Raw genomic sequence first — 14,802 nt, 5'->3', positions numbered from 1 at the left:
TTTGATTTTACTTTGTTTCTAGGATCTTGATGTCCGGTTGGAGAGGAAGTACATCGATATTTCACATATAATAACCCAAGAAACCTTGATTTGTGCTAATAAGTATTAATAATCGAATCGTTAGTTGTGTTTGGTATGTCGTAAAATAACTTTTTGATGATATTTTCTTGCAAGAATTACAGTGTAGTGTTTGGTTATCTTAAATTTCTGAAAATATTTATTTCAGTGAAGATACACATTACATGGAAGAAAACCACATACATATATAATGATGATGCCATTTATGAGCGACGTTTTTTTTCCTTTACAAATAATTTGAAATATCGATTAACAAGCAAAATATTGTTGTTAACTGTTAATTATTCAAAGTGAACACATCCTATCTTCCAATTTTTTTTCTTTGTTTCTAATCTGATATTCGATATTTGCTTTGGAATTCGACTAACCTAAATTGTTGCGAAAAAAATCCACTTTCGAAAAAAGCGTTCCCTGCCAAATTAATACGAACCCCATAGCTTATCTCCTACCTTCTACTCTAAATAAATAACCGTCAAGTACCTTTATGCTTTAACAAAATACGGTCAATAATCAAACAGATTAATTTTCAAGGCTCGGGCGGATCCATTGCATTAGTTACGAGTTCCCGAGAATTCAGTAACTTTTGTCTAGATTCAGTATTTGTATTGAAAAATTCATTATATGTATAAGAATATTTAGCTTAGAACTCAGTCCGTTAATCCAGTTACAATAACAACAACAACAACAACCCAGTAAAATTCCACTACTGGGGTCTGGAGAGGGTAGTGTATACGCAGACTTTATCCTAGTAGAGAGGCTGTTTCCGAAAGACCCTCGGCTCAAGAAAACAAAAGACAAAAGGAGACAATATTAGTATCAGCAAAGAAATCATATGAAAAACAGGAACAACATGAAATTCAAAAGAAAGATACAAAGCAAAAGCGATAGCTAGTAAATAGTTCCTGCGCTGAAAAGTGAAATAGTAAGACACAATATTGCCACTAACTATCTTAGACAAAAACCCTACCAGACTGGTCTCGCAATGGTACAAAGTAAGGAAAGACTCAAACCACCTCCTAACCTACAACCCTAATACTCGACCTCCACATCTCCCTATCCCGTGTCATGTCCTCGGAAATCTGAAGCCTCGCCATATCCTGCCTGATCACCTCTCCCCAATACTTCTGAGGTCGTCCTCTACCTCTTCTCGTGCCCTCCACAACCATCTGCTCATATCTCCTTACTGACGCATCTGGGCTTCTCCTCTGAACATGCCCGAACTATCTGAGTTTCGCTTCCCGCATCTTGTCATCAATGGGAGCCACATGCACCTTTTCCCAAATATTATCATTCCTAATCTTATCCATCCTAGTGTGCCCGGACATCCACCTCGGCATCCTCATCTCTGCTACTTTCATCTTCTGGATATGTGAGTTCTTTATAGGCTAACACTTAGCCCCATACATCGTGGCTGGTCTAACAACCGCTTTAGAGAACTTACCTTTAAGTAACGGTGACACTCTCTTATCACACAAGACTCCAGATGCTAACCTCCACTTCATCCATCCTACACCAATACGATATGTAACATCCTCATCGATCTCCCTTCCCCCCTGGATAACCGACCCAAGGTACTTGAAGCCGCCTCTACTTGGGATGACCTGTGATTTAAGCCTCACATCCACTTCCACTTCCCCTAACTTAGTGCAGAACTTACACTCCAGGTATTCCGTCTTCGTCCTGCTCAGCTGAAACCCTTAGACTCAAGAGCCTGTCTCCAAACCTCCAGCATATCGTTAACACCGGTTCGCGACTCATCAATCAGAACTATGTCATCGGCGAATAACATGCACCATGGCACCTCCCTTTGAATATGGTGTGTTAATGCATCCAGCACCAGGGCGAACAAAAATGGACTGAGGGCAGAATCTTGGTATAATCCCATTTCAACCGGAAAATGATCAGAATCGCCTCCTACTGTCCTAACTCAAGTCTTTGCCCCAACATACATATCCTTAATTGCCATAATGTAAGGAATCGACACACCTTTTGCCTCTAAGCATCTCCAGAGAACTTCTCTAGGAACCTTGAATATTAATTTAAAATTTCTGTAAGAATCGATAAACTTAAAATTCTGGATCCGATTCGGTTATAAGGTACAAATCTCTGTTAAACATTTTACTGCATTGTCAAAAGATTAGAATAAATGCTTGTATCCAAATTGTCATTGATTGGTTAACTTGAAAATTAAAGTTCTTTTCCTTTTGTGACAATTCCTTGGTACTTTCTAATAGGAAGACCAGAGTTTTCTACTCAATTTATAAAGTGTAATTGTTCTTAAAACTTCACTTTTGTTTCTAGGGTCAGAAAAGTTCATCCCATTCAACGACTATATAAGCAAAAAAATTTAAAAAGATAATAAAATAAATGTCGATTGGTACTATAGTGATAAATGGCTGTCAAGAAAATGACCATTTAGTGGCCGAAGTGTGAACCCACTATACCACTTTTTAAATTGTAGGCAAGTACAACCAGTATGTTTTTTTTTTTCTTTTTCATTCGATATTCGTATTAAAATTTAATTAATTTAAATTTACACTGCGTAGAAGTATAAGCAATCAATGCAAATGTACACATCTGTAAGGTCGTAATATCAATGAAAAATGAACATTCAATCCAACTTTTAGAAAATTTTAACTTTTTCTTTTCTTTTTTTTCTGGATAACAATAAAATATCTATTTTTGTCCTTTATCATTACTTCCCTTTTCAACTACTACCTATCCACTGAGATTTCGTAGAGAGGGTAATAGTCAAGCTAAAGTCTTGAATTATTGCTCAAACGTGGGTGCCAATTTCCAACACTACTTTTACCAACTTGAAGCCTTTCTGGTACAGATAATTCATCATACCTTAAAGTTAAAAGAGTTTGAAAAAAAATTCAACTCCTTCCGGAAAATCATTTAGTATATTTTATTAATGGAAGCTTTTTCGTTCCAAGGGAGAAAACTATTTTCACCAAAAGAATAAAAATAATTTCCCTCACTTATAGACATAAATCGATTTTCTTATAATAATTTTACCTTTTAACTTCATATTATTTGTTCCAACTAATATTTAGACATTATTAGTAATACTCCAAAATTCAAGAGAACCGTTTCTGATTTACTATTATTATTATTGATCTTTAATATATACAATATTTTTTCTGAAAAATATTTTTTTGATCAAACACTACAACAACAACAACGACAACCCAATGAAATCCCATTAGTGGAGTCTGGGGAGGCAGTGTGTATGCAGACCTTACTCCAACCCGAGGGATAGAAAAGTTGTTTCCAAAAGACCCTCGGTTCAAGAAGACGAAAAGAGGCAATATATCAGTACCATCAATAGAAACCATTGAATAAATAACAGTACTATCAGAACCAGAAAATAGATGAAAAGTAAAACAATAACCAGTATATAAAGCCCGGCACTAGGAGGAACAAAAGAGAAATCACCAACCAAACACTAAATTTTTTTATTTTTTTTAAAATTCCTTGAATAATGACATCTTTTGTAACAAAGTTATTTTTCCTTTTTTATATATCTTGTTACTTATTTCTCCATCATGATAAGAATAAGGAGTAATACCAGATTTGCTGCTGCATGTTTGTTCTTGTCCTCTCTGCTTCATCTTTCCAGAAATGAATAACCAACTTAATCTGCTGTTCTCATTCATTTGTCTCCTTCTGTATAGCTTCTTCAATCCATCTTCTTCACTCCCTTTATGCACAGACTTGAGTAAGTTTTTTCAAGATTTTTATGGGGGCAGTTCAATCACTATCAAAATGTCATTTTTACATAAGTTTTTGTTTTCTTTTGCTGATTATATATTGTATATATGTAGGAGCACCTGCTATTCCACAGAAGCCTTTGGCCTTTTGTCCATATAATGGAAGAGTCTGTTGTGACTCTTCAAAAGATCTGCAATTGCAGAAGCTTTTTGAGGGTATGAATATAACTGATGATACAGCATGTAGTTCTGCTGTGAAGTCAATACTCTGCTCAGTAAGTTTCCTAATTTCATTCTTATACATTTGAGTGGATATTGAAGTTGCAGTTTTTCAAACTTCTTCCTTAATTTTTCTTGATGGGGTTAGCTAAATTTATTTTTTAGCTGAGGGTCTATCGGAAATAGTCTCTACCTGTAGAGGTAGGTCCGCGTACACGGCCATTCCCAGACACCACTCGTAGGATTATGCTGGGATTGTTGATGTTGTAGTTGCTGGATAGCTAATTTGCTTTTTTGCCAAATTCTTGAAGAAAGAATATGAATTTTGAGAACTTGCATAAGAATAGTTTCAACATCTAATGAATAAACTTTGCTTTAAAGCTAATAAAAAAGATTTCCAACATTTGCAGACATGTGATCAGTTCTCAGCAGAGTTGTTTAAGGTGAAATCAAGGCCAAGACCAGTCCCTGTTCTTTGCAATTCAACTGCTACATCAGAGAATAGCTTTTGTTCATCTGTTTGGGATTCTTGCCAAAACATACCAATAACAAATTCTCCTTTTGCACCATCCTTGAAAACCAAAGCAGGAGAGAGCCAAAACTCAAACTCCTCCTTGTTAACAGACTTCTGGCAATCGAAAAACGATTTTTGTGAAGCATTTGGTGGAAATTCTGATAAAGATTCATTATGTTTCAGTGGAGAACAGGTTTTACTCGAGAAAAATGAAACTTTACAGCCTCCCAATGGTATGTGTTTAGAGAAGATTGCTGATGGAGCTTACCTCAATATGGTTCCTCATCCTGATGGATCGAACCGCGCATTTTTCTCCAATCAGCCTGGAAAAATTTGGTTAGCAACAATACCAGAACAAGACTCAGAAGAAGCAATGGAACTTGATGAATCAAGTCCATTTGCTGATTTAACAGATGATGTTTATTTAGATGCAAGATTTGGGATGATGGGAATGGCTTTTCATCCAAACTTTGACAAGAATGGAAGGTTCTTTGCATCATTTAACTGTGACAAAGCTAAGTCTCCTAGATGTGCTGGAAGATGTGCTTGTAATTCAGATGTTGGTTGTGACCCTTCAAAGATAAACTCAGATGATAATAAGCAGCCATGTCAATATCATACTGTTGTTGCAGAGTTCAGTGTTAATGGGATTGCACCAAATCCATCCAAGGTAAGTTTTCACTCTCAATATGTTCTAAAACAGCAGCTGTATCAATGATGGAGTTAAGCTAAACCTTTAAATTTGGAGGGGAGTTAAATTTTATACAGCTGAGCTTCTATACACCTGACATATAAAGAATTTTTATACTATCAGAATATTGGATTCAATAGTAAGAACTTAAAAGTTGAACCTATCAAATGTAACTCCTGGATCTGCTTCTGCTGATGGTGTTAAAATTCTTTACTCTTATCAGTTTATAGAAATTAAACTCAACATTACAATTCTACCTTGAAATAGAATTTTCTCCAATCCCATTTCAAAGGTTTCTTTGATGTGTCTCTAGGCACTGTGTTTTGACTTTGTTAATTGACATTTCATAACTTTTGTAGGCGGAGAAGGCGAAACCATCAGAAGTGAGAAGAATATTTACAATGGGGCTCCCATTTACAGCTAATCATGGAGGACAAATACTCATTGGCCCTGAAGATGGATATCTCTACATTATGATGGGAGATGGTGGTAGCAAGGGTGATTCTTTCAATTTTGCTCAAAATAAGAAGTCCTTGCTAGGAAAAATTATGAGGGTTGATGTCGATAACATACCAAGTGAGCATTTCGATTTATTACAAAAATTGACACTAAAACTAAAAGCCTAATTGGCCTGTCTTGAACTTTCTTCAGTTATGTCATGAGATACTGGGGGATTTTTTTTTCATCAGGTCAAGAAGAAATATCAGACCTTGGACATTGGGGTAACTATTCAGTTCCTCGAGATAATCCTTATTCACAAGACAAGGATTTGCAGCCTGAAATTTGGGCTCTAGGATTGAGAGATCCTTGGCGCTGTAGCTTCGATTCAGAAAGGCCTTCTTACTTCATCTGCGCGGATGTTGGCCAGGTAAAATGATAGTCTCACTTTTGTTAAAATTCATTTCTACAGACCTCTGCACCATGCTGACTTGTAACTTGATGATGAGTTTCTAACAATCATTTGAATCATGCAGGATCAATATGAAGAAGTTGACATCATCACGAGAGGGGGAAACTATGGATGGAGCATGTACGAAGGTCCTTTCCGCTTTAAAAATGCTTCAGCTGATGATTCTATGGATCCCATCTTCCCAGTATTAGGATACAACCATTCTGATATAAATAAAGAGGTTGGATCTGCAGCTATCTCAGGTGGCTATGTTTATCGCTCCAAGACTGATCCCTGCATATATGGAAGGTAAATATGAACACCCATTTAGATATATAATTGAAGCAACTTCAAATTTTGCAAACCAAACTTAACAGAAGGATGGTTAAATTTGCAGTTACCTATATGGAGATTTGTATGCTAAGAATTTCTGGGCAGCTCAAGAAAATCCATACAATAGTGGGAACTTTACAACAAGAGGCATACCATTTAGTTGTGCTCATGATTCCCCTCTCAACTGCAGCTCAGTACCCAATAGTCCATTGCCTGCTTTAGGTTACATATTCTCATTTGGACAGGATAACAGAAAGGATACCTATATTTTAACAAGCACCGGCGTATACAGAGTGGTTCGTCCAAGCCGCTGCAACTACACTTGCTCGAAGGAGACAGTGAGGGCTGCTGAGAGCCCAGGTCCCTCTGCACCTTCAGATGGTCACATTGCTAAACCAGATTTCTGCTTGGTCCTTGTTCTTTACTGCCTGCTGCATTTGACTAGCTTTATCTTGTAGAAATTTCACTGTGACTATGACATCAGTTATAATACACAAGCTACAGTTTGTGGCGGAGCAACTGTATATCTTGTTGCAGAAGAGAACTCAATTGTAAGATTAAAACCATGACCAACCCTAAAAGCATTATGATCGTCCTCTCTCTTAAATACCGAACACTTCGACCACAGAAGACACGGCATATCAAATAATGTAGACAGCAATACAAGGCCTGAGGAAAGGCAGTCTGGTGCATTAAACTCCCGCCAAGGGAAAGGCTGAACCACAATGGGTTTATTATATGTTGTTTTACCTTGTTTTTTGCAAGAGCCTGTTCACAACTTGAACCCATGATCTACAAGGTTTTAATTAAATAAAAACATTAAGAAAAAGAATAAAACAGCAAAGCTACCTTAGCTTCGGCGGAAGTGTGAGATACAAGAAAAAAAGAACGGAACAGGTACTTGATTAATACTGCTTTGGCTTTAAATTCGAAGTTTGCAATGCGTGATTTACATATTTACCTCTCCTGAAACTGATGCCACACGTCTATGGCCTAGCTTGCAAACCGTGAGTCAATTAAAACTTCCATACATATCAAGACAGCCATTGATTATCATATAACCTCCTCCAACAGTTTTAACCAGGTTAAACAATCATGCATTCCTTGAACTACTACTTCCATCTATCGAAACAACAGCCTCTCCAGAATCTTATCCTAGTCTTCCGGTGTTCTTTTTACATCTATTCCAAGCTTAGAAAAGCACAATCAACTGGGATCTTTATTCAATACACAGATGGATGTCAATCTTTGATGGTATGTTGTAATTTACTGCATCGCAGTAGAACTCCACGCCCACAACACCTGATTCACGAAGAAAGATGAATGTTAGATCACTCACTACCACTTCTGCAGCTATGGAAATCGAATATAGGTTAAAATAATGCTGCTCCTTGGAACTTCTGACTTTACATTCTCAACGCCCAAGAAACCCCCCACCGCTACCCCTCCACCCCCACCCCCACCCCCACCCCCACCCCACCCAAAACAAGAAAAAAACCCACAAAAAAAGGATACCACAGCCACGTACAAGTCCACTCTCCACTCTAACTTTGTACCCTTATAAAAGAAGTCCATTCCAAAGTTATCCGCTTTCCACTTCAAATCACCGGAGGAAACTGAAACAGGAAGTCCATTCTAGAGTTATCTGTTTTCCATACTAAACTACTGGAGGAACTGACAGTCAATTCAATTTGCAACTTTTACCTAGCTTTCATGCTTCTTTCCCTATCCAAGCAGGAATTTCTTAAAGCTGACCATCAGTCCTCCTTTCACCTCCCTGCATCGCATGCTACAGATCTAAGTGAATTGGGGGGGGGGGGAGAAGCAAAAGTGCAGTACAGCGCTAAATTGCAGCATGCATTCAAAAATTGTATTCAGTTTTAGTTCCTTGAAGAAATAGAAATGACTAACAATACGCAATTACCAAGTATAATGAACTCAGCTGTTTCAAATAATCATCTGATGATTTCAAAGAGTAACAACTTGAATTGGCTTGACCGCACAAAAAGACTTAGCATCATGAGGAGCAAGGCACCTGATTTATTATGGCTAGTTTCAAAATCAGCTACAGGATCACCACTAACACAATGCAGAAAGCTTCTCAAAATGCTCGAAATGCTAATTCAGACTTAAAAAGCTACATTTCTCTCAGGCTCTAGGTTCCTCAAATGAAAAAGTCTGAGAGTGCTTAGCTTCATGAAGCTTTGACACCCGTGAATCTACTAGCAAAGGAGATCAAAGGTCCGAGATTTAATGTAACATGGCCTAATAATAACAGAAAATTGCTGGAATTTTTCAAAACCTGCAGCCTCTATGTTTTCTTCCTCCGGATTGACACAATTCTGACAATAAGCAAAACCTTTGAAGCAGCTATAAGCAAGATCCCTCTGGCCATCCAAGGACTCTGTTCTTGAGCATGTCGGTGTTCATGCTCTTAGCTCAATTAACCAAACCTACAGCAAAGCTGCTAGAGACCTTCTTATCTGATACATGCAAGCCATCAAAGAAAGCCATGAAGCTGTCAAATTTTTGGGACTGCTCGGACATTTGAAGAACATGGCATATTTCTGGGCAGCTAAGTACCATCATTCTTTTCCACAATTTGAAGTCTCTCGAGGCACTAGTTCCTGGATGCTTCAATGACTAGTGATTTTCCCATATGCTGGTACCAAATTTTGACCAACAGTCAGCCAATCTATATATTGCTGTAGCTCAAGAGACCTGAAACAACAAATTTGAAGCTGATTTATCCCCGAAAAAGAAAAAGACTACGTGCTGAAGTATTTGGTACGCTAACTAAAGAAGAATATCTAGCAGTAAGCTAGTCAAACTTTAGCATAATTCTTATGGAAGCTTATTCTTCTATGGTGTGGAAGATTTACCAAGGTTCTTGGATGATGACTACAATTTCAGGTTCCTGCTTTCTGTAGCAGCACAAATACAGCTGAAACTCTTTTATCAGAAGATTTAAATCACAGAGAACTATCATGTATTCCTGTTATCAGTCTTGTCTGAGACACACTTTTCTAATGCTTCATCACAAAGCTCAAGCGCCAAATCAAAGTTCCCTAATTCATAGTTCATATCCGCAAAGATGGAGTAAAGTTCTTTATCTGCCAACAAACCTTCCCTTCTCATCTCTTCAAACATTTCTTTGGCCTCAGAATACTTTTTCCTCTTTAAAAAACCTTTGATGAGTGCATGATAAGTATCTACCGTGGGAGTAAATCCCTTCTTGATCATTTCCTTGTGCAAAAACCAAGCCTCTTTCATATTTCTAGCTTTGCAATGTCCTCGTATCAATATGTTAAAGGTATTGGCATCTGGTACAACTCCTTGGCCCAGCATCCCCTTATAAATTTCTGACGTCATACGCATATTATTTCGAACGCAGTACTGCTTCAGAAGAGAATTGTAGGTGGTAGCATTTGGTATTATGCCCTTCTCCAACATCCACTTCAACAGTTTATCACCCTCTTCTAGCATCCCTGACATACAAAAACCATTCATCAGAACATTGAATGTAACTATTGTTGGTTGAAGTCCTCTGAGCAACATTTGACGTAGTAGTCCATGAGCCTCGCCCATCTCTCCAGATTTGCAATATGCATCCATTAGAGTAGTATAAGTAAAAGTATCAGGGTGGATCCCTGCAGCTTCCATATCTTTCATTAACTTTACTGCTTGCTCTACATCTCCAGCTTTACAAAGACCATTAACAAGTGAGTTGTATGTGTAGATATTCAGTTCAAGACCCTTTCCACACATCTCATGGAGAAGTTCGTGTGCTGTATCAAGTTCCCCTAGTTTACAGAGCCCATCTACCAGTGCAGTGTAAGTCACAATATTTGGCGCCAACTGCATCTGAACCATTTTGTTGTGAAGAGAAAAGGCTGCCCTTATCTCCCCTGCCTTGCAATAACCATCAATAAGCGCAGTATAAATGAATTCATCAGGTTCTAATCCCCGGCCAAGCATATCATTTAAGAGCGTATTTGCTTCACCAATTTTTCCAGTTTGACACAGACCAGAAATAAGGACAGTATATGTTACCAAATCAGGAGTAATGTTAAAACACTGCATCTCATTGAACAGTCTGTATGCAGCACTTATGTTCCCAGTTTTGCAGAAGCCATCTATAAGAGTTGTGTAAACAACATTATCTGGAGCGACTCCCTGGGAAGTCATCTCCCTCAGGATTTTCTCGGCGTCAAGCACTTTGCCAGTCTTAGACAAAAGAAGAATTATACTGTTAAAAGTAAAAGCATTTGGCTTCAATCCTTTTACTTGCATTTCTTTGATGATCTTCAAGACTTGTTCAAGCTGTCCAGTAGCACAGTATCCATTAATCACGGTGCTGTAACTTACAATTTCAGGCATACAGCCCCTCAGCTCCATTTGCAGGAGTAAGTTATGAGCTTCTTTAACTTTTCCTATCTGACAAAGAGAATGGATCATTATATTATGAGATTCATTATCCCAGCAAACACCCACTTCCGAAAATTCATTAAATACCTTAAGCATCATTTTGTGCCCCTCAATATCATGTGAGAGACGAGAAAGAAATAAGTTACATGAAGAGACAGATAAAACCAAGCCATAGTGCAACATCTTATCAAAAAGTTTTCTTGCACAATCTAGAATTCCCAACTCAACAAGCACTTGGAAGAAAATATCAAAAACATATGGATTAGAACCCCAATCCTTATAAGTGTATATTAATTTTTCAAGAAACTGAGAGAAGAAAACTGTCACATCTACACTGGGTCTTGTCCAGAAATCATGGATAAGCCTACGTGCTGTCCTTGCATCTTTTTGAGCAGCGGCAATATGCACGACAATACAACGGACTTCAATTGACGGGTCCTTCCGTTGACACCACCAGTCAAAGAAATCCAGAACTAGTTTGTAATCATTCTTCACATTCATGAGAACCCAAATGATGTGGTCAGGTCTGATTTTTGATTCAAAGGGCTTTAAAACACGGTGAATGTGCTCAGAGTAACGTTGCTTAATAGAAGTTGCTACGTGATGCACGAGTTCAGAGTCTCTAATGGAGGCTTTTTTAGGCGAATAATCTGGAAAGGGTCTCGCAGCAGTTAAAGGAAGGAAAGAAAGCTTTTCAACCGCACAATTAGTTGAAAAGCAAGAGAATGAGGTGTGTTTTATCACAGAACCCAAGTATTGATGATAAGATAAGAGTTGACAATGGTACGAAAAAACAAAAATAGAACACCTCCTCATCTCTTTCAAAGAGAGCCATTAAAGCTTGCAAATGCCATGGCTCTCCTCCATGTACAAGACCAATTCAGAGAAACTTCATCTCTTTGTCACCTGTAAAACAAACAGGAAAATCACATAAGACATTGATCAACAACAACAACAATCCAGTGTAATCCCACAAGTGGGGTCTGGATGTAAGACATTGATCATGTAATATTTTTACTTAAAAGGCAATTTCTGGCAAATACAATATCTGGAGAAGAAGGGAACTGAATAAAGACAAAAAATTAACCTATCTGATAACGCTGCTAATGCTTCACCCATAATAAATATCCAGAAATAAAACAGCAAAGTTAAACATTCAAGTCACCATTCTGTCGCACCAAATTGATGTAGAAGATGTGAGTTCTTTCTTTTAAAGGAGAGATGATATATTCACATCTAGAACAGAGTTTACAAGATAAACTACAGTTCCCAACTGAGGCTAAACACCAGCCGAGAAACAAATGAAAAGTGTGAAACAAACAACACGTAAGTAAACTGACTCATAATTCTTCAATCTATAAGTCGAGCATTGTGCATAGATTTGTTGTGCCAATCCAACACAAACTCTTTTTTTTAATTATTTTTACTGTTTTCAGATTATTCTTTTCAATAGAATTTCTTTTTATTACATTACAAACATCTGAAATGCTCTGAACGTAGCTTGTGCTGTGAGTGCAAGTTAGAAGTTGTTATTATTAAGCATTTACCTGTTATCTTTAATGATACTTAATATGGTGCTTCCCAGCTTTCTCTCTTTAATGTCTACATCTGCAAGAAACTAAGGGCTAAGGAAAATATAATACTCGGCATTAATACTACTGTGTCTGTCTTCAGGTACAAAACATTTCATTATTAATACAATACAGCATTACTAATACAGCATTTGGTTTTAGCCTTTTAGGTAAAGAGAACTCTGCACAAAAATACTTGCATAAGTTATAGCAGGGGCGTATCTAGGGGGTTCTATGGGGCACGTGAACCCATGATCCCCTCCCTAAATCATGTATAGTAATGTTATATTTTATTTAAAATGCTAAATATATGTGTGCACCCAAGCTCAACATATCATATGATGCGATGATTATTGGATGCACCTCTCTGAGTGGATTATGAGCTCAAATCTCATGTCAATCTTATTTTATTTATTTAGAACTAGGCGCCCACGGGAGATGGACATGTCTGGTGTCACTTTTTGCATATTAATTAAGTACTTCTTCTTTTTCTTTCTTTCTCTGTTTGATTTATTCTTTTAGAATTTCACGCATTGAAATTCCTATTATTCTTTGGTTACAATAAAATTTTATATGATTAAACAAAATGTGCATATTAAAACTAGTAGTAGTGAATGATCTAGCATATAGTCAATGGATTCAAATGATCCCAACATTTTCGATAGGGAGTAAAGAATACTTATATAGATGTAAGAAAATTACTATATTAATATTAAATTTGAACTTATAATTCCAAAAGTGTAATGGATGCAATAGTAGAACTAAAGGTTAAATCCCTAAAATTTATATTCTGGATCCACCGCTTCGTAATAGTGCACCCATCCTCCTAAATTCCTGGATCCGCCTCTGAGTTATACGAGATTAACTTTGTTACTTATACATACTATGTGGAATAAGAATATGTGTATTCAGCATCCCAAGATAAAGCTATTTCTTATTTTGGTATCACAAACTCTGTATAACAATCCATGTATTATCGTTCATCCATAAAAATCCACATATTATTACTCACAACAAGACTATAATCCTTGCATAACTAGTAGTTATAAGATGACCCCTAAAAGTTAGTGCAAATCAATAGCAACACAATATACAAAGTTTTCATTTTTTTGTGAACTTATGAGCCTACTTTCAAGTGAAAATACTCAAATAATTGGATACTATAATTTTTTTTTTGTAAGGGACAAAAGTAGGCAATGGAAATTGATACTATTAATTGTCATATAATAAACTAACAGAAGTTTGGCTATAATCAAAGGGGAAGCAATGAAAATGAAAATTAACTTGAAAACATATAAAATTAAGTAATGAAAAATCGAATTCCAAGCGTACTTTATTAGGGTAAAGTAGAAAATAGTGGAGATAGCGAGCAGAGAGGAACATACCACCCGATTTTTCGCCGGAGAAGAAAGCAAGTTTCCCTGTTGGGTTTGTAATGGACTCTGGGCCTCTCAAAATCCATTTTCAAAACTGATGGGCCGGACATATATTGAAGTTAAGAACTTTATGGGCTTCCATTTTTAAATGTAGAGGGCCATATCCAAAAGGCTCGAAACAGTAAATATTTCACCTCGTAACCAGTTTTGCCCGCTATTTAAGCTATATCCAGTGTCTCCAATTTTTTTAACTGGTAGCCAATATTAAACGAAAATACTTTATTAATAAAATCGAGTTTTTGAAATTTGTGAACCAGAAAATCTTGAAATCTATCGGTTGATGCTGTTTTGGGATCTTCACCTAACTAGTTTTGGTTTGGTCAATTGAAATTTAGGATTCCGTGAAATTATTATGTGTTTATAGATTTGGTAGAAGATTATACCTTAAATTTGGGTGAATTTGATCAAAATTTCAGCTGCAGCTTAAAGGAAGAAGGCAAACAAACTGAAGCTGCCAGATTTTGCCAAGTTCATGCATATACGGTTGGACTTTAGCCGTATGTGCTTAACTTCATACAAAAATGCATAAGCTTCAGCCATATGTACGAAAGGCCTGAATTTTAGCCATATATGCTTGACCTTTTATGCAAAAGATATTTGAATTTTAGTCATATATGCCTGACCTTTATGCTAAAATACATGAACTTTAGTTATATGTGCCTAAATTTGCAACTTAGGATGCAAATTTTTTATTACCATATGTCTAAAATTGTTTCGAAATGGTTAGACTAGCAAAATTTTAAGAACTTAGGATATGGCTTAAATAGCGGTCCAAATATCGGCTATATGTGCACTTACGCCTTTGAAACACGTGTATGGGTGCTTAGCAAGCGAATAAATAAGATTTTAATAGCATATTTGGTCAAACTTCTCCAAAGCTAAAAAAAGTGTTTTTGTTTCAAAGTTAAAGTGTTTGGCCAAGCTTTT

The 14,802-nt window shown here is 36.8% G+C and overlaps 2 protein-coding genes across 10 annotated transcripts; one reads left to right on the top strand and one right to left on the bottom strand.

Moving 5' to 3' along the window:
* The first annotated feature begins 3,623 nt into the window (after positions 1–3,623).
* LOC104220807 (HIPL1 protein-like) lies at positions 3,624–6,964 on the top strand. Its single transcript, XM_009771747.2, has 7 exons — positions 3,624–3,802; positions 3,909–4,069; positions 4,424–5,197; positions 5,578–5,794; positions 5,908–6,086; positions 6,193–6,416; positions 6,505–6,964. The coding sequence occupies exons 1-7, from the start codon at positions 3,706–3,708 to the stop codon at positions 6,896–6,898; spliced, it is 2,046 nt and encodes a 681-aa protein (XP_009770049.1). The 5' UTR covers positions 3,624–3,705; the 3' UTR covers positions 6,899–6,964.
* On the bottom strand, positions 5,861–14,403 carry LOC104220808 (pentatricopeptide repeat-containing protein At1g05670, mitochondrial). 9 transcript variants are annotated; one of them, XM_009771749.2, is made up of 8 exons: positions 13,825–14,403; positions 9,323–11,774; positions 8,365–9,161; positions 8,145–8,217; positions 7,969–8,056; positions 7,402–7,742; positions 6,509–7,232; positions 5,861–6,401 (listed from the first exon to the last, which is right to left on the bottom strand). In XM_009771749.2, the coding sequence occupies exon 2, from the start codon at positions 11,682–11,684 to the stop codon at positions 9,426–9,428; it is 2,259 nt and encodes a 752-aa protein (XP_009770051.1). In that variant the 5' UTR covers positions 11,685–11,774; positions 13,825–14,403; the 3' UTR covers positions 5,861–6,401; positions 6,509–7,232; positions 7,402–7,742; positions 7,969–8,056; positions 8,145–8,217; positions 8,365–9,161; positions 9,323–9,425. The 9 variants fall into 9 exon arrangements, with proteins under 9 accessions (XP_009770051.1, XP_070016136.1, XP_009770050.1 ...); XM_070160035.1 differs by lacking the exon at positions 7,969–8,056 and having other exon boundaries at positions 6,509–7,109; positions 7,191–7,232; XM_009771748.2 differs by lacking the exon at positions 7,969–8,056.
* Between the last annotated feature and the right edge of the window lie 399 nt (positions 14,404–14,802).

The sequence above is a fragment of the Nicotiana sylvestris genome, chromosome 10, assembly GCF_000393655.2.
Source record: "Nicotiana sylvestris chromosome 10, ASM39365v2, whole genome shotgun sequence".
Classification (NCBI taxonomy): Eukaryota; Viridiplantae; Streptophyta; class Magnoliopsida; order Solanales; family Solanaceae; genus Nicotiana; species Nicotiana sylvestris.
Note: the sequence above shows the minus strand (reverse complement) of the source record. Positions and strands in the feature narration are given on the sequence as shown.

Excerpts from the sequence above, each read along its gene's own strand:
- LOC104220807 (XM_009771747.2), top strand. The coding sequence starts at position 3,706 with ATGAATAACCAACTTAATCTGCTGTTCTCATTCATTTGTCTCCTTCTG. Across the intron at positions 5,198-5,577 it reads TTGCACCAAATCCATCCAAG|GCGGAGAAGGCGAAACCATC; the intron begins GTAAGTTTTCAC and ends TAACTTTTGTAG. Across the intron at positions 6,087-6,192 it reads TCTGCGCGGATGTTGGCCAG|GATCAATATGAAGAAGTTGA; the intron begins GTAAAATGATAG and ends TGAATCATGCAG.
- LOC104220808 (XM_009771749.2), bottom strand. The coding sequence starts at position 11,684 with ATGAGGAGGTGTTCTATTTTTGTTTTTTCGTACCATTGTCAACTCTTA.